Here is a 24,229-nt window from a genome sequence, read left to right on the forward strand (position 1 = left end):
TCAACACTTTTCTGACACAGTCTCAACACAAATGTAACATGTAAGAATCACAAAGTATCGTAGTAGTTCAGCTGTTGTATTGGATTGCAATATATTCAAAGTGTTTATTGCTACCATCACTGTTTATCCCCCGAGTTAGTCATGAACGACAGAAACAGGTTTGTTTGCAGGTGCAGATATTACTGTTGAGCTTCCGATACAGCGGCCAGCTCAGGCTTTGGTTCCCATGATTGTAAGACCAGACTTGACCATGCGCTCTTCCAGATTCACAGATGACAAACCCAGCGAGCGATGTGTGTGAATTTCATTTTTGGGTCTCACATAAAGAGGACAGTGTGTTCGCACGGCAGTTCCCATGATCGGGAGACCGGGCTTTTTCTATGAGCTGTGAAATTATCTGGATCTCTTCACAGTGGAAACACTGAAGTGGGAGCACATCCAAATGAAACAGTGGGATGTGTGGAAGCCTCCGTCAACAAGGGAGTGTAGGGTTACGCATCTGCTCTGACCTCAGGGGGTACTTAACTGTTCCGCAACACACACACACACACTGGAGCAGCTTTGTCCCAAACACACTTTGGTGTTGCTTACACCTGTCCCCATGATTGATGGTGGAGAGCTGGTTATGTGCATGTGTTAACGTGTGAGTGTGTGCATCAGCCCTTTCAATGAGTCCTTAAACGCCTTCACTTATGTCACTTCGCATCTTGTCAGCGTTAAAATTAAAAACGTTTTTTTTTAGTCTGCACAAGTGTGTGTGTATTTCCGTATTTTACACATCTCTACCTACGCATCCACATCTACAACTCTTGATTTTTGTGCACGGGTGAGTGGTTGTAGAAGAGGGGCAGAGAGAGATGCATGATCTCAGGGAGTAGCATTCAAACTGTGCGTCCTCAATGCTCGTGTCCCACCCCAGGTAGATGAAATAGAATGCATTATTCCTGCCTACGAGGGGCTGGCTTTGAAGTAAGCGTTTGCATAATGAAAGCGGAGAGAGAATCAGGATTGTTATGCTGTATGAGTCTCTTGTGTTCTCTCTCGCTTTCTGTCTGTTTTTTCTCTTGCTCTCTCCCTTGTTCTCTCTCTGTTTTCCTTTCTGTCACTCTTTCTTTGTGTACTCCATTTGTTCTCTCTTTTTTTTGGCCCTCTTTCTCCACCCGTCCACACAGACACACTGGTGCACACACACACACACACACACACACGCACACACAAACACCTTCTGATCTTGTTCTCTTGGTTTATTATGTCCATGTTTCCATTTGTCGGGCGTTGTGATTGATTGAAACCGGAGCTGTTAAAAGGCCACACACGCACTCGCAAAGCTGGTGTCTCACGACCCGCCGGCTATGGTTCGATGGGCTAGTACCAGAATTAGCATCTCCTTGGCGAGGTTCAGCGCTAGGATTTCCCGTTAATGAGGCTCTGTGTGGTTGAGAGGGATAAAGTCACAAGGGATTCTGGGTAAAAAAAAAAAAAGAATAGGGGGGGAACGTACAATAGACTGCCTTCTAGATCAAATACAAACACATGCACACTCCTAGCTCATCTGTCTTTTTTTCACCATGTCTATCTTTATCCACTTTATTATGGATGACTCATGAATCTGACATTTTACCTCGCAGTTTCAAAGTGCAGCCTCGAACAAAGTTAAGAATTTGTTTTTAAGAACTGATTTGCTCTGAACCCGTTTGATTCCGAGGCTGAATACAGTTTCTTCTCGGTTTGACTGAGTTCAGGCGTCTTTGATCCCGCACCTCCTCGAAGCATTGTCCCCTCCTCTCCCTTAAATCTCACACTTCAGTTGAACGCAGTTGGCCCACTGCCTTTGATTTCCTTTATCGCAGTGGAGCGACTCCTCGTGTTTGATCTAATTGCGTCGGATGTCTATGAATTCACATTTGATTTGCCGTCCCAAAAGAGTGCGAGTCCCAGAGGATGCCTCTTTATTTGACGCGCCTATTTGATTCATGCAGAGGGGTGAGCTTCCGGAGAAGGTTGTGTGCAATAGACTGAGCTTGAAAAAAAGTGTAGCTCAGCTGCTACTGACTCCCAGCAGAATAGAGAGTATTCGATTTTAAATTGTTTTTTATTTGACGAGCGATTGACTAAAGCTGGAGTGAGATGGTTTGTCAAGTGGAATGAAATTTGACGTATTCTGTTTGACCTTACTGTTGTATTCTTTAAAAGTGTTGCCTCCAGACTCAAGGCAAAACATAAAAACTGAAAACATATTTTCACTCTAAATTTGACTTTTGCAATTGACCAGCCTGTTTCCCTTGAAACCTTTTCACACTGGACTAGTGACGCAACCTGCTTAGTGTCCATTCAGGGCTGAAGCTGCGTCTCTTCAAGTACGAAGCATCATGTCTTGTCTTGTTCTGAACATTGACTATCTGCTTTAGGCTGTCTCGACTGCATGACTTTTGGAAAAATATATCTTTTGCTTACTTGCTTGAGAGTTAGGTGAGAAGACTGATACCACTCTCATATCTATCTGTTCAATAAAAGTCTGTTAGCTTTGCTAGATGGGGGAACTTTTAAAGCTAGAGTGAAGATACTGGCATCATGTGAAACTAGAAAACCTAAGGATAACATTGGTACCAACCATGTGATATGCTTGCTAGCTTGTCGCGTAGGAGGTTAAGTAACGCTCCAAAAATACGCTACATTTTTGCAAGGAAAAAATTGGCATAGCCATTTTCAAAGGGGTCCCTTGACCTCTGACCTCAAGATATGTGAATGAAAATGGGTTCTATGGGTACCCACGAGTCTCCCCTTTACAGACATGCCCACTTTATGATAATCACATGCAGTTTGGGGCAAGTCATAGTCAAGTCAGCACACTGACACACTGACAGCTGTTGTTGCCTGTTGGACTTTGAGTTTGCCATGTTATGATTTGAGCATATTTTTTTATGCTAAATGCAGTACCTGTGAGGCTTTCTGGAAAATGTTTGTCATTGTTTTTTGTTGTTAATTGATCTCCAATATACATACATTTGCATAAAGCAGCATATTTGTCTGCTCCCATGTTGATAAAAGTATTAAATACTTGACAAAACACCCTTTAAGGTAAATTGTGAACAGTTAAAAAATGTGATTAATTTGCGATCAATTGCGATTAACTATGGACAATCACATTTGAAACATGACGGGTGATGTTTATTTACCAGCTCTGTTTGACTCGTGTATTTGATCTCTCTAGAGGACCAGCTGCCCTCGGGGTTCCCCACCATAGACATGGGTCCCCAGCTGAAAGTGGTGGAGCGTTCTCGGACTGCCACTATGCTCTGTGCTGCTAGCGGCAACCCTGACCCAGAAATTACCTGGTTCAAGGATTTCCTGCCGGTCAACACGTCCAATAACAACGGACGAATCAAGCAGCTCCGCTCAGGTAACTAATGCTTTTATCCCTCAACCCCAAGCTTTTATTTCCACCTTAAGGTTTTTCCCTCCCACTTTGCTTTTATCCCTCTTTCAATATCCACTCCTTCTTTCTTTACACCCCCCGAACCCATTTTTTATTTTCTGTTCCTACAAAGCGTGTTATTCTTGCCCTCGTTCACCCCTTTTCTTATTGCTGTTCTGCACTCTTCCTGCCGTGGTTTCTGGCTGTGTTTCTCTGCTGCCGTGGTATGAGTTGACTGTGTGTGGTTGCCAACTCTTCTAAAACTCTTTCTAAAAGCCTTAAACAGTGAACTCCCAACTTTTCTCCGCTTTTCTCCAAACTCTCGGAGGTCTTCCCGTGCAAATCACCATCACGAAGGGGTTTAATTTTTCACTTATTACGAACATTATGAAATATTCAACGCGCAACGTGTCTCCAGTCATAATAAATTTCCTCTACTGGCAGAAATTTGCGAGGTAAACCCAGGTGATGGTGGCATGCACCGAGGGAATGTCCTCTCTTAAGATGGCTCACTGCTGTGACTAAACAAACAAATAACCTTTTTGTTTTTCCTCATTTCATGGAAAGTGTGTCTTGCGTGGGTGTGAAATTGACTCACTGACATCCATGCTATTTGAGAAAATGCATTGACAGGATTTTGTTAAATTCAAAGACAAATTACACAGAGACTAAATTCTTTTTCAATCAAGCCACTCAATCCATCTCAATCAGCTTCTCAATAGCCACAGTAGTGTGTAAAACCCCAACTTGTCTTAGCAAAGCCCCCCTCCCTCCTCTGTCCTCCGTCCTCCGTCTGCTTCCAGGGACCAACTCTGGACCCCAAATCCCTTTTCTTGTGATTGGACACCCAACTCTCTGGCTTCTTTATGGACAACAACCTCTTTGCTTTTGTCCCCATTTTTTAAAATCTCTGGCTCAACCCTCAACGCCCCGCTCAGACTCCCTTTTTTGACCTTTATTTTACAAGAAAATATATCAAATTAAAAGGATTTTACAAAATTGTTACAACATAAAATGTCAAATATTTGGTATGTTAGCTTTGCTTCTTCTATGTGATGATTACAAAAATATTTTTATGATTCTTTTAAGCACACAGTTTTGTCTAGATAATTGATATCCTTGACTTTTTTTTTGGAGTTCCAGTGCTTTTTCAAGGTTGTTTCTACTAAGTCTACTCCTCTGTGTAACCAATGGACCGATTGTAATGCAATGTCTATGCTGTTTCTTTTCTCTCTGTATCTTTTTAACCACAGAGTCCTTTGGTAAGTGCTTCTGTTCCGAGGCCCCACACCCTCACTGTCCACTTCTCTATATACTGTTCACTAATGCTGCTACTGTTGCTGCTGCTCACCTTTACAATGTTGAGGTGTTATTAAAATGCATGGCATGCATTTTACTAACAGTCACAATAGATAATTTGAAACACAGATGCACACACATACGCAGAAATGCACACAAGTCTGCAGGCACCAATACATCATTTTGGTTAAAGAAACATACCATAGATACACACACATAGACATGCCTACACACGTATCTATACATCTATCTATCTATATATACTCACACATATCTCTGTCACCCTAGAGGTAGCTGGCCTCACCCTCACCTGTGCACCTGCAGCCCTTCCACACCCAAAGAATTACAATAACTTTCTCCTCACACTCACCTATTTACTTTTCCACTTACTCAATTATTCTTCCCCTCACTCACTCACTCACTCACTCACTCACTCACTCACTCTGTCATTCACTCACCCACTTACTCTCTCCACTCTGCTGTATAGAGTTACCAGTCAATAAGCCATCAGCTCTAGATGGCTGTTAGGTAGGCTTCTGGTGGAGCCACTGTGAGGAAATCAATGGCGATGAGATTTCAGACTTCTAGGCGTTGCCTGTACAGTGTAGTAGGCTACGTATAAATATATACAGTATGTGCTAAACCTGGTTACTACTGCTTAGAGGTAGTGTATGGACACATGCAGTTTTTAACATCACCATAGTAGAGTCAGACCAGTGAAGTAGTTAAAGAAAAAAACACCCTTCAATACTTTTTCACTGTTGTATAAATCATTTTTTGCCGTTTGGTAATTTGCAACAAAGTGCTGTAATTTGCACTTCTTTGTTTACATTCACTTAAGTGATTTCCTTCATTTCCCAGAATGCTTTATGATGACATCTAGAGAATTTGCCTGGGGTGTATACTAGTGTGACTCACACGCCTCTTTACAGCTGAAACAATTAGTCAAATTTCTGATCAGTCAAACGACAGGAACTTAATTAGCAACATTATCATTTTAATAGTCGATTCAAATCTTCTCAAATGTGAAGATTTTCTGCCGTTTCTCCGTTTTTTTACCATTGTAATATAAGTATCTGAGGGATTGTGACTGTTGGTTGGACAGAACAAGCCATTTGAAGACGTCGCCTTCAGTTTCGAGGCATTGAGACATTTTATTAGGGGTGTAAGAAAATGTCGATACACATGAGTATCGCGATATTATACAGTATGTGTTGTGATACTGTATCGATTCTCAAAAACACTATTGATTTTTAATCAACCTCTTAAAGGAGGTTGTAGCGGGCTCAGTTTTAAAGCTAAAGTGAAGGTACTGATATCATATGAAACTAGAAAACCTAATGAATCAATTAGTACCACCAAGTTGGTACCATGTCATACTAGCTTTTCGGCAAGGAGGCTAAATAACGCTCCACGATTACGCTAAATGTTGGTGAGGAAAAACTGGGGTCCCTTGACCTCCGACCTCAAGATATGTGAATGAAAATTGGTTCTATGGGTACCCACGAGTCTCCCCTTTACAGACATGCCCACTTTATGATAACTCCATGCAGTTTTGGGCAAAAAACATGTAATTGTTTTGCATGCAGTACACATATGTTATTTTTGCCTATTCTAAAATGGTGTATTTCTGGTGTGTTCTTTATATTATGACTACAAAAATTAGATTTGAGAAAAATCGCAATATACCGTTTTGCTTACAGTATGACAATATATTGAATCGTTACCGCTGTATCATGATACGTATCGTATCACCAGATTCTTGCCAATACACAGCCGTACATATTATAGGCCAAATTATTAATTGAGTAACCAAAATACCTGGCAGATCAATCAGTAATAGAAATAACTGTACGTTTTCTTTTGGCTGCATTGCATTCTGGTCTATTGAGTCCATTACTGCCTTCACGCCAGACTGCTTACAGTAGATGATTGTTGATGGTCTGTTTAAGATAGCGAGTCTACAAACACACACTTGCTCTTTGATTCCGAGGGGCCGAGACATCAACTTGACATTTACTGCTGATGTTTCAGATTGTTGAAAATGTCCCTGCTGTCAGACTCCGTTTTAGCTGGAAGGAGCGCCAAACAATAAAAGATCAATCCAAATACCATGTCGGGACAATGCCAGGGTTTTTATAGAGTATTGGAGGGTGAATTTTTCCTTTAGGAACAGATATTAAATATATTTACACACCATATAACTAGCAGGATTACATCTGGTTTTGATTTACAAAGAGGACAAGTGCAGGTTAAGTCTCAGAGCAGTTAAATGTACTTAGAGTCCCAGTGCAGCTCTTAGAGGCCCAGATGAGTGCAGTGCAGACACTACCCTACTCCTACAGCCACATCTGCCCCTGCTGCAAGTCAATGAAGTCAAATCAATAACCCATCTCCTTATAGCTCTGTCACTCTATCTAGTTTCTGTCTTTCTCTACTCAGGCTCACTCTGTCTTTATTTATTCTGTCTTTTTCTTTTATGCCTCTCTCTTCCTCTCACTCTCTCTTAAGGATCTATATTTTGAGTCTCTTCCTCTCTAATTTGATTCTTCTCCTTTCAAAGTTACCTCCCCCCCCCCCCAAAAGTCCCTCCCTCCCTTATCCCCTTCTTCTCTTGTGGTACTAACATTTTCTTCTTCTTCTCCTTCTCTAATCTCGTGCATTCATTGCCCACTCAGGTGGCACGCCCATACGAGGTAAGACTGCTGGGAGGACCAACATGACACAGTGGCCTGATTCCTTTTCAACCCTTGGTTCCTACTTGTCTCACAGATCTGGAAAAAAAAAAAGCAGCTCTGGGTGGATTAATCAATACATGTTTAGTCCAAAAAGACTTCCATATTGGTAATACTCCTCCAGCTGCTTCAGATCTGCAGTAGGTGCAAGAGGGGGAAATTGGAATTGAGCAAGCAATTCATTATACTCTGACTTTTTAATCACCTCCCACTCTTCTCGTCTTTCATCCTCTCTTCATCCGTTCATTTTTCCATCTCAGCCTCAACGTTCACTCTATAACACGGAAATCCATCGCTTCCTTCCTCGCCATATTGTGATCTCTCTTATGTATTCAGTTTAACATCATTTAGCTTTTTTACATCTACTTTGTTTTCAGTCTAAAGCATGAAGTGTTGACAATTTGTATTTATTTTCTTTGTAGCTTAGTTTGAGGTGAAATATCACTTTTACCTCTGTTTGGTTGCTTTTAAAAAAAAATGTATGACCTGATTTTCTTTCTTTCTTTTTCTTTTTTTTACGGGAGGGTCTTGACCTAAGCTTGACCTGGCCTCTCCTTCTACCTTGTCTATATTTGCCCAATCAAACGTCCTAGATTTGTTTTCCCTCCCAGCTATTATTCGCTCAGCCTGAAAAGTCCAGATGGCGAAGACTCAGACACACGTGCAAACACTAGTGTGCTCTCTCACACACACACATTTCTCCATGATTTTTTTACCATTACTTTCTCTTTTCTCTCTCATTACCGATAAAAAGCCCCAAACAACCACTTTTTTGATAAAGTTTTTCTGGGCGCTTTTTTGCCTTACCACACCATCTTTAAAGAACCTCTGGTTGACTTTTTTGACAGTTTTTCTGTTTTCAGGCAGCGAGAAAGCGTCGATCCCTTCCCAAAGGCTTTGCGTATGTCGTAACTTTTTTTTTTAATCTGTGGCCTTGATGGAGGTCGGTTGATGTTTTTACCTCCTTTATTGGGTGTGTTTTTTAAAATGACATCACACTCCTGATCCCATTGGTGGATCCGTAAGGGTTGGGGATATAATATTGCCATGGCAATATCTTTGTCAAATTTTATCCTTGAAAACTGAATCATGAATTGCTCCCTAATATAACTGCATTTTAATTTTCAGCAAAGATATTTTTTTTAAATACTGTATTGGTGACTGGATCTCTCCACATTTTGGTTGCTTGGTTTATTTGTTTCTGCCTTGCATGAAGACTATTCTCTGTTTTTCTAGGCTTTGTGTCAGTACTTTTTTATTTTTATTTTTTTTCTTCATTTCTAAATCAGGATGCTGACCCGTGTTTTGGGCAGATTCCTGCTGACAGTGGTAGAAACTTGGTAATTTCTCCCGATAGATTTGGCTCCTTTTTTTAGCCCTGTGTTCAGCTTGTTTTCGCTGAAAACTCCCTCAGATTCATTTACACTTTAAGCAGTTCTTGCCATTTCTATGTTGGTGTATTTATGGACTATACCCAATTATCTGATATCTTCCACTTGTGTGTAATTGCTCTTTCTTCCTCACTATCTCTCTGTGCGACTCTCTCTACTCTCTCTCTCTCTCTCTATACCTTCTACTCTTCCTCTCCATCCCTCCTTCCATCCAGGTGCCCTCCAGATAGAGATGAGTGAGGAGTCAGACCAGGGGAAGTATGAGTGTGTTGCCACCAACAGCGATGGGACACGCTATTCCACACCGGCTAACCTCTATGTCAGAGGTAAGAGGGGGATAAAAACCAGCATGTTAGTTCAATTAGAGCACTTAGATTTAAGGATCACATTGATAATGGATGTGCAGATTGGGACATCTATTCCCAGGAGTTTTTTTTACATAGACGCCTTCTGCTAGGAATGTGCGTTTATCATATTAATGTGATATGATGCTATTAAACCTTCTGTGTTTCATAAGTCTTAGCTGTAGAGCCATAAAAACCGGGTGATTTTTAAAAACGAGAGCTCCTCTACATCGGCTGAGGCTGGGCTGAATGTTTCACTCGGGCTATTAATCTCTCTGCCCTCCCTTCTTAGCCTTTAGACCTCAGAGAAAAAACAAATCATTGTCTGGTTAAGACTTGTGTTTCTCCCCAAATCTGACAGGCATCTCACCTCCTCAGGCGCCGTCTCTTACAACACACACACTAACACATACCCTCACACCAAATGTTTGAATCTTGGAGACATTTTTATTCCCGTGGCCTTTTGCTCTGTTGTCTGCCCACCCTCGAAAATAAATAAATAAATAAAGGCTTTAAACAGCGTAGCATGCTTTTCTGACTACAACATTGCTCCCAGGGATACGAAACAAACACACACACACACACACACACACACACGACTGGATGCACACACAGAAACGCACACATCCATGCTTCGCTAAAGGAAAATACATAAACACTCGCGCACACACACAAGCAGCGCCGAGGCAGTGATGTGCGTCTAACAGTGCTTGCAGGGCCAGTAAAATCTTGCAGTGCTGCTCAGTGAGTGTTTGACAGGCGGTCTATGGAGACAGCCGGCTGCCTTTAAACAGGAAGGCTTCCACCGACACGCCGGCCATCTATGGACTCTGTTTTCTCTCTTTGCTCTCCCCTCTGTCTGTCACCACCTTGCCATGCTCCTTGTCTAACTTGTTTTCTCTCTGTGTCTCCTGTCTCTTCTCTGATATCTTCCGTTTTCCCTCTTCTTTCTCTCCTCCTCCTCCCACCGTGCTCTGTCCCTCCTCCCTCCGCAGAGCTGCGAGAAGGTTGGTACAGTAACGACTGTGTGGCTCTTTGAGTCTCTCCAGAGTATTTTCTTTTCTTCCATTAAACTGCCATTTGTGTGTGTGTGTGTGTGTGTGTGTGTCTCGGCTGTTATGTGTGCGGTACTGAAGGTTTAAATCTGCCTGTACAGTTTACTCCTTTGAGATATACTGTACCGTGCGTTCCTCTTTCCTCTTTTTTCCCCTGTGAGTGCATGTGTGTTTGTTGTGAGGTTTAGTTTTTTTTTGTGTGTCAGTACATCCTTCTTTTCTTCCATTAAAGTGCCATTTGTGTGTGTGTGTGTGTGTGTGTGGGTGTGTGTGTGTGTGTGTCAGCTGTTTTATGTGCGGTACCTGTGGTTTAAACCTGCCTGTACAGTTTACTCCTTTGAGATATACTGTACCCTGCGCTCCTCTTTTTTTTCCCTGTGAGTGCATGTGTTTGCTGTGAGTTTTTTTTTGTGTGTGAGTATCTTTTGTGTTTCAGTTCATAAAATATTTAATGGAGCACACCTAAAAACACCATGAATAAAACATTTTGATATCACATGCGCCCTAGTGGTGATGTACCAGACTGTCTGAATGCTCACACAGTCTTCTTTGAATGTCATAAAACTTCATCTCAGAGCACATGGAACAAAAAAAAAAATCCTCCTACGGTGTATAGACACTGATTGTTATGCACTGCTCTGCACTTTACCGAGCAACACACTCATGAATTTCTTACCGCCTCTCTTCTCCTGCCTTCCTGCTTTCATTGCCGCCAGTGCGTCGCGTCCCCCCTCGCTTCTCCATCCCTCCAGCAGACAGCGAGATCATGCCAGGGGGGAACGTCAACATCACCTGCGTGGCCGTGGGCTCCCCGATGCCGTACGTGAAGTGGATGCTGGGAGCAGAAGACCTGACGCCAGAGGACGACATGCCCATCGGCCGCAACGTCCTGGAACTGACTGACGTGCGCCAGTCCAACAATTACACATGCGTCGCCATGTCGACGCTTGGCGTGATCGAGGCGGTGGCACAGATAACTGTGAAAGGTGGGTTTATCATCAGCGTGTACATGAGGAGGCTTATGGGTGAGGAGAGGAGAGCATTTGAGCAAAAGAGGAATTGATGGTTCGACCTTGCCTCCAGTGAGATTTTGGTTTTCATAAGAGCAGAATATTTTTAAGAGGACAAAACTACAGTGTAGCCTTCTGTCTTCTCTGTGAATGAGAAGGAAAATTCCATTACAAAAGGAGGAAGACTAGTTGATATGAGTATATAACAAAGTAGTGATATAAACAGTATTTTGAATAAATCAACTAGTTTCTGAGAAATATTTAGAATCACAAGAGGAAAGAAGGAAAGTTCTGTTTATTACAGTATGTAGAAATATTGAAAAACAGGGTGAAAAAAGGCCTACATAGAAGTATGTCTTGCTTTATGATGGCAGTTTTCTCCAGCCAGTTCTGCCACACGAGCCTATTCATGTCTGAATATGTTGCAAAAGAAGGAAAGACTGGATTATTTGTGGTAAATTACAATTCACATTGGGCAGATAATTGCTGAGCTGTTTCAGTAACTAATTAATGATCACTAAGTCTGTATTTAATTAAACTCTGTCAGTATACAGGGCGGTTAATTTGGATTAAATATAACAGATTGTAAAAGGGATAGTTTGTAAAATCTCTCTCTCCTCTCTCTCCTCTCTCTCCTCTCTCTCTCTCTCTCTCAGCTCTGCCGAAGGCCCCTGGTACCCCTGTGGTGACGGAGAGAACTGCAACAAGCATTACACTCACCTGGGATTCTGGCAACCCTGAGCCCGTCTCCTACTACATCATACAGGTGTGTAACAGACACAGAAGGGCTACTGCATGAGACACAGAACTTAAAATGGCTAAAGCTGCAGTAGATTTTTATATGAACATAAACTGTTATTAACAACCTAAATCAGTAAGTAGGGCTGTAAGATAAAAGACTTCCTTGTCTCTCCTGACGGTAATAAAGTCACCAATTGCTCAAATGAAATCTGGTGTCTGGAGTACTCTCAGCCCACAAGGAGTAATGAATTGAAATGTTAAGAATGAAATACGAACTGCTGCACTGAATGACTGAATACTCCATTCACCCACATTAGATCTCACATTTTATAGATAGATTGAGCTATACGTTGAGCTGCTATAACGCAGCTTTAAATCTGTATGTTCTTCCTCTCTCTTCCCTCTACCTCTCTTCCTCCTTCCAGCACCGTGCCAAAGGGTCAGAGGACCCCTATAAAGAGATTGATGGCATCGCCACGACGCGCTACAGCGTGGGCGGCCTCAGCCCGTACTCCCACTACGACTTTCGGGTGGCGGCCGTTAACACGATTGGCCAGGGCCCCTCCAGCGAGGTGGTGGAGGCTCGCACAGCAGAGCAGGCGCCCTCCTCGCCTCCTCGACAGGTCAGGGTTTGATTGGACGAAGAAAATTCATGAAATGCCTTTTTTACTGCGATACTGCATCAAACATTTGGATGTAAAACTGTGATATTCAAAGATGCAATTTTGGTCCTGAATGAAAAACTAGTTAACTGTAATGCTTTGGCGTTATTTCAATCTACAGTAGTATTATTGTTTCTCATAACTTCACCTCCAGCTTGGTTGTTATACAGTACAGTGGGATTAGCTGCCTATTATTAGACGGTGTGTTAAATTACATTTTCTGTTTTTAGTGTGTCATTTTCAAACACTACTCTTCAATTGCCTTTAGTTCTCAAAAAAAAAAAAAAAAACTTTTTTTATAAACAAAACTCGCTCCAGTGATATTACATTTTATTCCAGCGCATCGTTGCTGAAGTTCTTCCCGTTTGCCCTGCAGGTCAGAGGTCGTATGCTGAGCACCACAACAGCAATCATCCACTGGGATGAACCAGAGGAGCCTAACGGACAGGTGGTGGGCTACAGAGTCTACTACACCTCAGACAACACGCTGCCAGTCAACCAGGTGTGTACCTGTTTTTCAAACACAGATGACTGATAACTCGTGTTCTCTGCATGTGTCTAATACGTAAGTGTGCATCTGTGTGTCCACTCATGCATTGTGTTGTGCGTTGTGCAGTGGGAGAAGCAGATGGTGCGCAGTGCCAACTTCATCACCATCCAGGGTTTGACGCCAAACAAGACGTATTACATCAGAGTGCTGGCCTTCACTTCTGTAGGAGACGGACCCCTGTCTCAGGACCTGCAGATTATAGCCAAGACTGGAGGTAAGAGATGGGAAGCAAGAGAAGGATGTCAGGCTTTGCTTGTATTAGACAGATACACCATCCTTTACTGAACATGTTTACACTTAAGGTCTTTGCACACCAAGTCCATATTTTTCGTATGTGTGTAAAAAACGTTACGCACAGAAACCTTAAACAATACAATGCAATACAAGACAAAACTGAATTAATTGCGTGGGTGTAATTGATAACACTAGTCCCAAACGGGGCTAATGAATAAATGACATTAGCGAGAAGCTATCGTTGAGCTGCATAGAGCACAATCACTAGTGTCTAATCCTTTTTGCGACCATCCCCAATTCCAAGGTGTTCTGCAATCACCTGCCACAATCTATTTAAATTCCTCTACCTCTGTATTCTTTTATTTCTTTATCGTAAAGTGCTTTGTGCTGGGAGACAAAGTGAATGTTTATCATGCCATGTAGGATGATGACGTTTGCACGGACGGTGGCTCTGAGTGTTCAAACAACCCTCTTATACCTTTTGACGGATGCGAAAAAACACAGAAAATCTAACGTTAAACATGCGACAATTTCGTACAAAAAATAAGGACTTGGTGTGCCGTTATCATCTGCAAGAATAAAAGAAAGAAAATATATCAACTTGGTTTGACTAATCTTGTTTCTCCTCAACTCTGTAGTTCCATCCCAACCTTCAGACTTTAAGGGTGAGGCCAAGTCTGAGACCAGTATCCTGTTGTCCTGGGTAGCCCCACCCCAGGGTGGCCCTGACAACCAGATCACAGGATATGAACTGGTCTACCGACGAGCTGACGACACAGAGGAGGTGAGATAAGAGGGAGAGAGATGGATTGGTAGCTGAGTGAGAGGACTGTTTTGCTCTGCTGGACTAATAAAATCCCGGATGGTTGGATGGATGATAGCAGCATGAAGGACGGATGTATGAATAGATGGATGGGTGGGCAAACATAATATTAAAAGTTAGCTCTATAAATGATGCTCTTTTGGAACACCCTGTAGAAATAGTTACAACCTTTTTCCTTTTGTTTTTCTCACAACCTGCGTATTCCACTGTTCCTCCGTTCTCTTTGTGTCCTTTCAGAAGAAAGTGAGCTTTGAGCCCACCACCTCCTACCTGTTGAAGAACCTGAAGCCCTTCTCCACCTACACCTTCCAGTTGGCTGCCAAGAGCAAGCATGGAATTGGGGCGTATACCAACGAAGTGTCCATCGACACACCACAGACGCGTAGGTTCAACCACAAACACTGCCGTGTGTGTGTGTGTGTTAGGGCTGGGTGATATGGAGAAAACCAAATATCAAGATAGTTTTTGACCAAATTCCTCGATATCGATATAGTAGGGTCTTTATAGGTGCTTTAACAAAATATATACGCAATGCGATTTCTGATAATCATCAGTAATGTGGATATAATGGCTTAGTGGGTAAAGGCATATAATAGAACAGCTAGAACAGTCTGGTAAGTTCAGAATAATACATCACTTTACTGTGATGCAGCGTTTAAAACCAGGAAAAGTCAGCACTTATGCCATATTATGAGGACGATATCTAGTCTCTCAATATAATATTGATATATTGCCCAGCCCTAGTGTGTGTGTGTGTGTGTTTGAGAGAGAGATGTTTTGATTTTGTCAATGCAAAAATGAGAACTGACACAAAAACTGAACCACAAATACATGAAATGCCAGATCTGACCATCATCAGTATTTGATAAGACATTTGGCAGTTACTTTGTTTTGCATTGTCACAAAAGAGCCGTCGTGAATCCAGACCTTAACTGACCTCAGATTTGATATTTCAACAAATACATCATTAGATAAATAATCCCCAGAATTTATCTGCACATATGGTATTCAAGCAAATATTGCACCGGACAGCTTATTGAGGATTGGCAGGAGAAGTAACAATACTTAATTTGTTGGCTACCAATCTGAGGTCTGTAAGAGAATCAGTACAAACAAGGTAAGAAGCCAGAGAAGCTAGCTAGAGGTGAGAGCTCCATCATGGATCACAGAGGCTTGGGTAGGCTGTAAGGACAAGTAAGTTATGGGCAGGTATGTTTGTGTGTTAAAGCTCTAGTCAATGTTTTTGTGTTGCATCTCTTTTAAGCCATCCACTCGTTGTCATTAATCAAACATTTCTACCAAACAGAAGTTGACACCCATCATTCAGTATCTCTGTTCGGCCATCTCGCTTTCTAGTCACAGGGTCATTTTTTCGTAAGAGCTTTTCTGTTCTCCAGTGTTTTGTTTTCATTTTATGTTTCTTTGTCTTTTGTTCTCTGTCTCTCGTCCGCTCAAATTCATCCCCATTCCTTCACGGCAAACCTCACTTCCTCACCTCTCCACCCACCAATAACAACATGCACACACGACCAAATAACATTTACCCAAACAACCCCCCGACTGTGCTTCCTCAAAAACTGGCCGATCAGTTCCTTCAGCGCCTCCCCAGGACATCACGTGCACCAGTCCCAGTTCTACCAGCGTCCTGGTAAGTTGGGCTCCACCTCCTCTGGAGTTTCAGAACGGCGTCATAACGGGATACCTCATCCAGTACTCCACCACCGAGGGCACCAAAGTGTCTAAACAAATTGATGGAATTGCTCCGGAGAGTTCTCCGTACCTGCTGGAAAACCTAGAGAAATGGACTGAGTATGGCATAACGATACGGGCGCAGACGGAAGCCGGGGACGGACCAGAGAGCTTACAGCTGCTTATCCGCACCGAGGAAGATGGTATGTTCCCAAACAAACCCCCCTGCCTGTCTTAGGATGGTCCGCCCCACTAACAATGGCAACCTCACTAACATAGCACTAATGAGCTCAAAGCACCCTACACTAACAGCAAGTTTCTTCCACTGGCCAGTAAAGGCATTGTGTCTATCCTTGAGCTGCAGTCTAAGTGGATGATGCACTTAAGAACCAGTCAGACCCTCCAGTTTTGAAAACCTCTCCTTTATTCCTTCATAACCGCCAGAAACCTCCAACATCCGGAAGTCTCCTCCTGCTACTCCCTCACCACTGCTTTCTCTTGTCAACAGCAACCCTTTTTTTTCCTCCAGCAGCTGTTTTTATCCTCTTTTTGTACCAGCATCTTTTTTCCGCACTTTTCCCCTTTCTTATAAAATCCCCTGTTTTTTGACAAAAGGGATGGTTTGGGATTTCTCACTATATTCTCCACTAACAATACCAAATTGAACCCTTTGGCTATAGCTGTACCTTGGCCTTTCCACACCTTGGCTTTTCTCACTGACAGTCTGCCCTTCCAGCTCCTCTCCAATTATTTAAATATCTTTAGGCTAACTTTAATCAATGAATTTTATTGTGTCTTGAGTACTTTTGTAATATTTTCAGCAATATTGTTTATATTAATGCTTAATATCTCATACTCCCAATGCCTCCATTTTTCCAGTTTGGAGACATTCCAGTTTTTTTTTCTTTCGGTGTATATATATAATATATAAAAATAAAAAAATATATATATTATATGTAAGTGTAGTTCTTGGCAGCTCGAGAGAGGTTTTTCTTGATAACAGTATTTTCTCTTTGACTGCCTGCCACTGTTTATCTGCCCATGGCAACAAATCCTTTTCTATCTGCCATTCTTATCTTTCTCTACATTTGCTTCTTATCCTCCACTGCTTTTTTCCTCCATGTTTTTCCTCAAGCACTCTCATTTTTTACTATTTTGACTTTTTTCCCAGACATCAGAGCAGTTTTAGACTTTTTGGAGGGTTGTATTTTTGCATTTTTTCACCTTGTGGGTATTTTTTTTTTAATCTGCCCCTGAAACCAATATATTTTTGATTAGAAAAAGTGAAGGCCTTTACTTGAGAGGTTTGAGTGCCCATCATCTGTGACCCTTGACCTCTATCCCAAAATGCATTTTTAGTTCCAAGTGGTCCTCCGCGAGGGGTGGAGGCGGAGACTGTGAACGCCTCGGCCGTTAGGGTGAAATGGCGAGCACCAGCGCCCGAACGGCAGCACGGTCAGGTCCGAGGCTACCAAGTCCACTATGTGAGGATGAACTACGGAGAACCTCAGGGTCAGCCGTTCATCAAGGACATCCTCATAGAGGACTCTCAGGTAAAACCAACATATATTATCAAATGAACTGTTTTATGAATGCCTAACAAAACCCATGTTTTATATGAGCTTCATTTCTATAATACAGTAATATTTATTGTAGATGATCATATTAAGTTTATAGTTTCATTAAAGCCGTGCAGAAATGATGAGCTCCCTCAACGCATGGGTTTACCTGGATATATTTTATAGATGAGAGAGCCAGCATGCGGCTATCTAGGTATTACTGTAGATAAGATAAATATTTTGCCAGATTTTCTTTTTCTTATTCTTTGTCTGTACTGTACATCACACAATGCAGCAATCTGTCACAGCTTCCATATCAACATTTTGACATTTTAGGAAATATGCTCATTTGCCGCCTTGCAGAGAGTTAGATGAGAACATCAATACCACTGTCATATCTGCCCGTTAACTATGAAGCTTCAACCAGCAGATGGTTCGCTTTCCTTTACATTAAAGGGATAAGGATAAACGGTTTCCCTACCAGCTCACTAATTAACACATTTATCTTGTTTGTTTGATCAAACTGTTTGTACAGTCTTTTTGCTTCATACTTAACACACAGACATGAGAGTAGTATCTACTGTATCTTCTCAACTAACTCTTGGCAAGAAAGCAAATAAGCGCATTTCAGTCTTAATTCTTTTCCTTTTGAGCATTATTGGATTTCTGTCCGGGATAGATAATGGAGCTATTTATTACTGCCAATTACTGCTGATAATTTCAAACTAATCGTTCTATAGCAGTAAAAGACTTGAGTGGGAGTTTTTTTTGGATCACATCCCAAATATTAACAATGATGTTTTTCTCTCCTTTTTTCTCTTTTCTGGATACCGTTCCGTCGTTCAGTGGGAAAATGATGACTCTGCTGAATATGTGAGTAAACCCTTCTTTAAGCCTATTATTTAATAGTGATGACAACAAAGCACAGAGAGTAGATGAGTCATATTTATGAGATTGTCGTTTTTTAAAATCTCCTATGACTGGAGTGAGGGCTTAACACCCAGCGGGTAGTCCCTTTTTCATTTCTGCAGTGTGTGTTCTCCAGGATTTTTAATAAAGGACCCTGGAAAAACACATAGATAACTGATGATATGAGTCACTGGTGGGGAATCGCCAAAAGACTACGTTTATTTATGCTTTCCGCGGGCCAAGAAATGAAGAAAATATTGTGTTTAGTGTTTAGATGGAGACCAATCTAAATGAGTTTTGAGTGTCTGTGTAGTTAAATGACATTTTGTGAGCCGCATTTTGACCTCTGTTGGGATGATTTGATATAGTTGTTTCGAGTTTTGCTGAGACGATCACAAACCATATCCACTCTTTTCCAAAAGAAAGAAAAATAACTTCAAAATGTATTCCCTGGCCTGAGAAAAGTATTGTTGGTGTAGAAAAGAGCTGAATAACTGTCAGGTACACTGTCAGACTAAAAGAACAGACTTGTACCTTTTTGACCAGTTTGACCCAGACTTTTTTATTAAATAGAAACCTTGCTCATTGTCCTGAGGGCACACAGAATACGTTGCCTTTTGAAGCTGACAATGCTTTTGTGTTGTTCTGCAGGAGGTGGTTCTCGGAGACCTGAAGGCAGACACTTCCTACTCCGTATCAGTGGGGGCTTACACTGCCAAGGGCGATGGTGCTCGCAGCAAGCCTGTTACTGTCTGTAGCGCCCTGCCACGTAAGTGTGTCTGCACCGACTCTGCTCAACATACAGACAGACATAGAGCTACGAAAGCACGCACAGACACACATAGTAATGATCTTTGAGACTAAAGCATCACTAATGATCATTAGAGGCTATTAAATCATTGAATTGGTTTATGTCTCACTCTGTCACACCTTGATATGCCAGAAAGAAGCCAGTCATTTGGTGCCATATTAATCATATTTTGCTTGAGGTTATGAATAATGTGCTTTGCAATTACCCTCTAATTATCTTTTCATCATTCTCCCTCTCCTGCTCTCTTTATTTCCCTCTTTCTAGTGCCTGAGAAGCCCAAGCTGACGGTGAGTGCCACCGATTCAGGTACTGCTCTGCTTCAGTGGTACCCACCTCCCAACCCGCCCACCCCGCTCCTCGGGTACCGCCTCACCTTCGGCCGCATCGACGTCCTTCCCTTCACAGTGGTGGAGTTCCCCACCAAGGAGAACCGCTACACCGCCCAGGACATCCACAAGGGAGCTAACTACGTGTTCAGACTCTCTTCCCGTAACAAAATGGGCTACGGAGAGGAGGCTGTAAAGGAGGTAACAACTCCAGAAGACGCCCCAAGCGGATACCCAGAAAATATTATCTCAGAGGAGGCTTCTGCCACCTCCCTCCGGCTGGCATGGAAATCAGTCCCGCTAATTGAGCAAAATGGGAGAATTATGAAGTACTCGGTTCTGTACAAGGATATAAACAGTCGAGGGAACGCCTCAGAAGTTGTGGTGCCCGCTCCGGGGTCGAGTGTTTTGTTGGAGGGTCTGAGTGCCGATACTGTGTATGAAGTGAGGTTGTGCGCGTTCACAGCTGTCGGCCCCGGGCCGTTCAGCCCCGGTGTCCAGTTTAGGACGCAGCGGCTAGACCAAGGTAGGATTCACTTTTCTAACAACCCATTTTCATTGCTCAGGATGCAACACACGCTTCCTAACAGTACATTTGTGTACACACTAAGTCCCTCTTGCACACACACACACACACACACAACATCTGGTGACAACATCCTAAGTGTCCTTTTTCGTTGTCTTGTCACTGTAGTCTTAGACCCAACGTCCTTTTCCCAAAGCAAGGTAAGAGTCTTGGGTCTTGGGCGAGTATCCGTGTCCAGTCACACTCACTGTGTGTTGATCAGAGCAGATAGCTAGCTTGAGACTGGTACTAGAGAAAGATACACAGGTAAGGAGGCCATTATATTTGGTTCAGTAGAGAGATTGAAGGAGACTGGAATCATAATATCTCTATATGTTTATTTGTTTTATTATTTATTTTTTTTGTATCTTAGTTTTTGCCACCAACTTCAGAGTAAAGGCGGCCATGAAGAATTCCGTTCTGCTTTCCTGGGAGATCCGAGACAAGAACCCCGCCCAGCCGTTCACCGTGAGTAGATTTGAATTTCATCATGTTTAAATGTAGTCAAATAAAAAACAGAATTCAAATAGGCCAGGTCTCAAATGGTGTCCAAATAAATAAAGGCAGGGTGCAAATAACAGATGGGGAAAAAAAAAGGTTCTGTTCTACAATGACTCTGTAAATTCAGCATCATTTATTGTATTATCTTCAAGCATTTATTGCCTATTTTTCTATGTTCTAGGTTGCTGTTAAAGAAACTCAACACTTCCTGTTTAATGATTGATAAAGTCTTGCAGGCACATAATGCCCCTTGAACTGCGGGAAGGCTTTTAATGTAAAATAGATAGAGGTGTTTAGTTTGCAAGAGAACGGGCAAAAACATGGAGACTCTGCACTAAGGTATCATAAAATATACAAATAAAACTGCTGCAATTAAAAACATATAAAAAATAATAGCCCTGTGTGAAATACAGGCCTGGCTCTTTCTGTTCAGGTAAATAGACTAATTGGGCACTATTTCAGAACTTGTAACATGTGCTGCAATGTATGTTTTATCCTGCTGTATTCATTTAACTCTGTGACCCATCCCGTGTCCAGATCCTGTATGGAAAGGGCCAGTCTGTGGAAGTGGATGGGAAGCAGACTCAGAAGCTGATCACTGGCTTGGAGCCAGACACCCAGTACTCCTTTCTGCTCACCAACCGGGCCAACAGCGCCGGCGGTCTGCAACACCGCGTCACCGCCACCACAGCCCCAGACATCCTAAAAACCAAACCCACGGTGGTGGGAAAGACCAACGCAGATGGCATGGTGACTGTGCAGCTACCGACTGTGCAGACCACAGCCAAAGTCAGGTAGGGATGATGAATGCGAGGGAAGAATGTGGTTTAATGTAATGACTGGATGGGAGTATCTTTAATAGTAACCTGTGTAGAATTTGCTCCAATTCCACGTCTTCCTCCTGCTGCTGCTTTTCATTTATTGGTCCATCAGGAGGGATTTCTCTCTGAGTTGGCAGCAAAGCAAGTCTGAGAACTCCCACAACAGGCCAAATGAAAGCACAAAGCTGATAATCTCATCTGCCTTTTTTTATAACCAAGAACAAATATAGATACCAAGAGGAAGCGGTCCTTCAGCCTTAAACCTGAATCACTACACTGCTACACATTTTCTCACAGCCATTCCCCTGTAGTTTGTGCCCGTCACATCATAAGGTGTTTTGGGGATCCTTTTGAGTCCCAAACAGCATTTTGCTCTTTCAGTGTCTACAAGAGTCTTTCTCATTTTAGGTGCCTTGATCCAAGATAGGAACAAAAACTGATAGAAGCACACATTATTTTATCTTGTTTGCTATTTCAGCTTTAACAAATTCTCACTTTCTCACATTTGACATAAGCTACTTTCTACTGTATCACTCGGCATAATAGCGTACGTACCGTACTAGTGAGTCATCTATTGAAGACACATGGATGGTTTTTGATGTCTGTGCCCTCATCGCTTGGCGGGTGCTTATGGTCTGACTACTTCTGAAAAATTCCCCAACTCCAGTGGTATTATTGTTTTTGTCTCACACGTGGCTTCAGACGGGGCCCTCTGTTCCAAAAACAACCACGCTGTTTAGATTTAGAGTGCGGTGTCACAGCTGCTACAGCAATATACTGTATTAATGATACAATGCTCCACAGTTCCTTAAAGCAGAACAAGGAATGATTTGACATTTTAGGAAATAACCTCACTCGCTCTCCTGCTGAGAGTTTTAGATGACAAGATCAATACCACTCGCATGCGAGTACGGTAAATATGAAGATAAGATAAAATCAGATAAACCTTTATTGATCCCCAGAGGGGGAGTTCGGACAGCAAAAGTTCAGATAAATATAGAAGTTAAATAAATGAATAATAAGAGGTATCTAAAACTAAAATAAGAATTGAAGAAAAAAATAAATAAAAAATAGAAAACTACAGTGGTGTACGATAAATATGAAGCTACCACCAGCAAAATACACACACAAGCACCTCTTAAAGGGATAGTTCGGGTGTTTTGAAGTGGGGATGTATGAGGTACTTAGTCAGTGTATTACCTACAGCAGATGATCGGTTGGCACACCCCCAGTTTGGAGAAACAGACAGGAGTACCAACACGGGAGCAAAGCATCGTACTGCTGTGGACGAGGTGGCTAAAATAAGTTTTGCTGCTGGCAAAACGTATTTTAGCCGCCAGCCTAAAAGAAAGGCTCACCTAAAAAAAATCAATATCCGTTTGAGTGAACGCTATATTTAGAATATTTTCACCGCTTTATCTCGCCGTCAGACTGCCCTTTCCGATGGGAACTGAACTGAAAGTGAAACTTATCCGTGCTCCCTTCAACGTCAGCAGACCCTATTGACAAAAAAGTATAGATAAGTTTCAGTTCAGTTACCCCGTCGGAAAATATTCTTTGATCTTTTTTAGTCAAGCCTTTCTTTTAGGTGGCTAAAATAGGTTTTGCTGCTGGCCCCATCCACAGCAGTACATTGCTTTTCTCCCGTGCCTGTACTCCTGTCTGTTTCTCAAAACTGGGGGCGTGCCGACCGTCATCTACTGTAATTAATACATTGACTATGAATAAATACCTCATACAACCCCGCTTCAAAACACTTGAACTATCCCTTTAAACTCAATAATTAAACATAACACAGTCAGGCTAGCTGTTTCCCCCCGTGAACTATTCCTTTAAATGTCAGAGCACTGATATTTCTCCAGCGACGGAAATGTTGAGGTAAAAAAAATGCCTAGTTTGTAGTGTATTTCCTTGAGCCTGAACCCAGTGCATGCTGTGTTTCAGGGGTTACTACGTGGTGGTGGTGCCGCTGAAGAAGCAGAGAGGAGGAAAGTTTCAGAATCCGTGGGAGGAGCCCGACCAGATGAACCTGGATGAGGTGAGACATGCAGCAGAGAGGAAATTATTCTATTAAATAGATAAATAATGGTCATAATAAAGAGCTTGTTATAAGGTAATACTAAAGTTGTGGGGCAATTATGATGATGAACGGGGTGATTGAGGTTTTTCCATTGTTGACATAAGTGCCTTTGTGTGTCTGCCAGCTATGGACTGGACACTACCATTAATCCTTGTGTATTTCAACTCTTGTAAAAAACATTCTTAGATTGATTTTCATTTGTGGAAATTAATTGTCTGTGTACTTTTGTTTGCAAACTTCCTTGCCTCAAATTGCCCCTTTAGGGACGAATAAAGTATTTTGAATTTCAAGTCACATAAACAAAGAATAGTGCTGAGTGTACTGGCAGACTATTTGTGTCGTTTTATGCGAAGGCAGACGACCTGGCCATCCATTCCCTGTTCAATCCAAACAATACTTTCACATAACATTTCCCATCTAATTCCACTTCCCGCCTTTTTCTAAAGACTTCATCACCTCATTACGCTGTTCTGAAAGCACATTCATGTGTGCGAGATTAGTTTCAATAGAGTTTTTATGGTGCCCACTGTCTCAATGGATAAATGTGGTAGCAATTCAGTTGGTGATGAAGACATTTGTGCTTAGGTGATAATACTCTATACAGCCCATTGTTCCTTCCCTGATGAGGGTTTTTGTGTGAGGTAAAATTGCCAAAATTGTCCTTCTTTTCCAGGCGTTTCTTTGTTATAAAAACTCAGGAATACAATCC

General features: G+C 42.1%; 1 protein-coding gene across 4 annotated transcripts in view; it reads left to right on the top strand.

The window, feature by feature from the left end:
• The window catches only part of ptprdb (protein tyrosine phosphatase receptor type Db), a 229,609-nt gene that overhangs the window by 177,291 nt on the left and 28,089 nt on the right, over positions 1 to 24,229 (top strand). For all 4 annotated transcript variants that reach the window (XM_074630242.1, XM_074630243.1, XM_074630244.1 and 1 more), the window contains 19 exons: positions 3,212 to 3,400; positions 7,393 to 7,410; positions 9,056 to 9,166; positions 10,180 to 10,191; positions 10,956 to 11,225; positions 11,906 to 12,015; positions 12,416 to 12,613; positions 13,029 to 13,154; positions 13,269 to 13,416; positions 14,075 to 14,220; positions 14,497 to 14,641; positions 15,849 to 16,151; positions 17,308 to 17,501; positions 18,354 to 18,380; positions 19,068 to 19,185; positions 19,492 to 20,079; positions 20,492 to 20,586; positions 21,157 to 21,413; positions 23,385 to 23,478. In XM_074630242.1, the coding sequence (XP_074486343.1) occupies positions 3,212 to 3,400; positions 7,393 to 7,410; positions 9,056 to 9,166; positions 10,180 to 10,191; positions 10,956 to 11,225; positions 11,906 to 12,015; positions 12,416 to 12,613; positions 13,029 to 13,154; positions 13,269 to 13,416; positions 14,075 to 14,220; positions 14,497 to 14,641; positions 15,849 to 16,151; positions 17,308 to 17,501; positions 18,354 to 18,380; positions 19,068 to 19,185; positions 19,492 to 20,079; positions 20,492 to 20,586; positions 21,157 to 21,413; positions 23,385 to 23,478 (3,149 nt within the window). The remainder of the gene's footprint in view (positions 1 to 3,211; positions 3,401 to 7,392; positions 7,411 to 9,055; positions 9,167 to 10,179; positions 10,192 to 10,955; positions 11,226 to 11,905; positions 12,016 to 12,415; positions 12,614 to 13,028; positions 13,155 to 13,268; positions 13,417 to 14,074; positions 14,221 to 14,496; positions 14,642 to 15,848; positions 16,152 to 17,307; positions 17,502 to 18,353; positions 18,381 to 19,067; positions 19,186 to 19,491; positions 20,080 to 20,491; positions 20,587 to 21,156; positions 21,414 to 23,384; positions 23,479 to 24,229) is intronic.

The sequence above is a fragment of the Sebastes fasciatus genome, chromosome 3 (assembly GCF_043250625.1).
Source record: "Sebastes fasciatus isolate fSebFas1 chromosome 3, fSebFas1.pri, whole genome shotgun sequence".
Classification (NCBI taxonomy): domain Eukaryota; kingdom Metazoa; phylum Chordata; class Actinopteri; order Perciformes; family Sebastidae; genus Sebastes; species Sebastes fasciatus.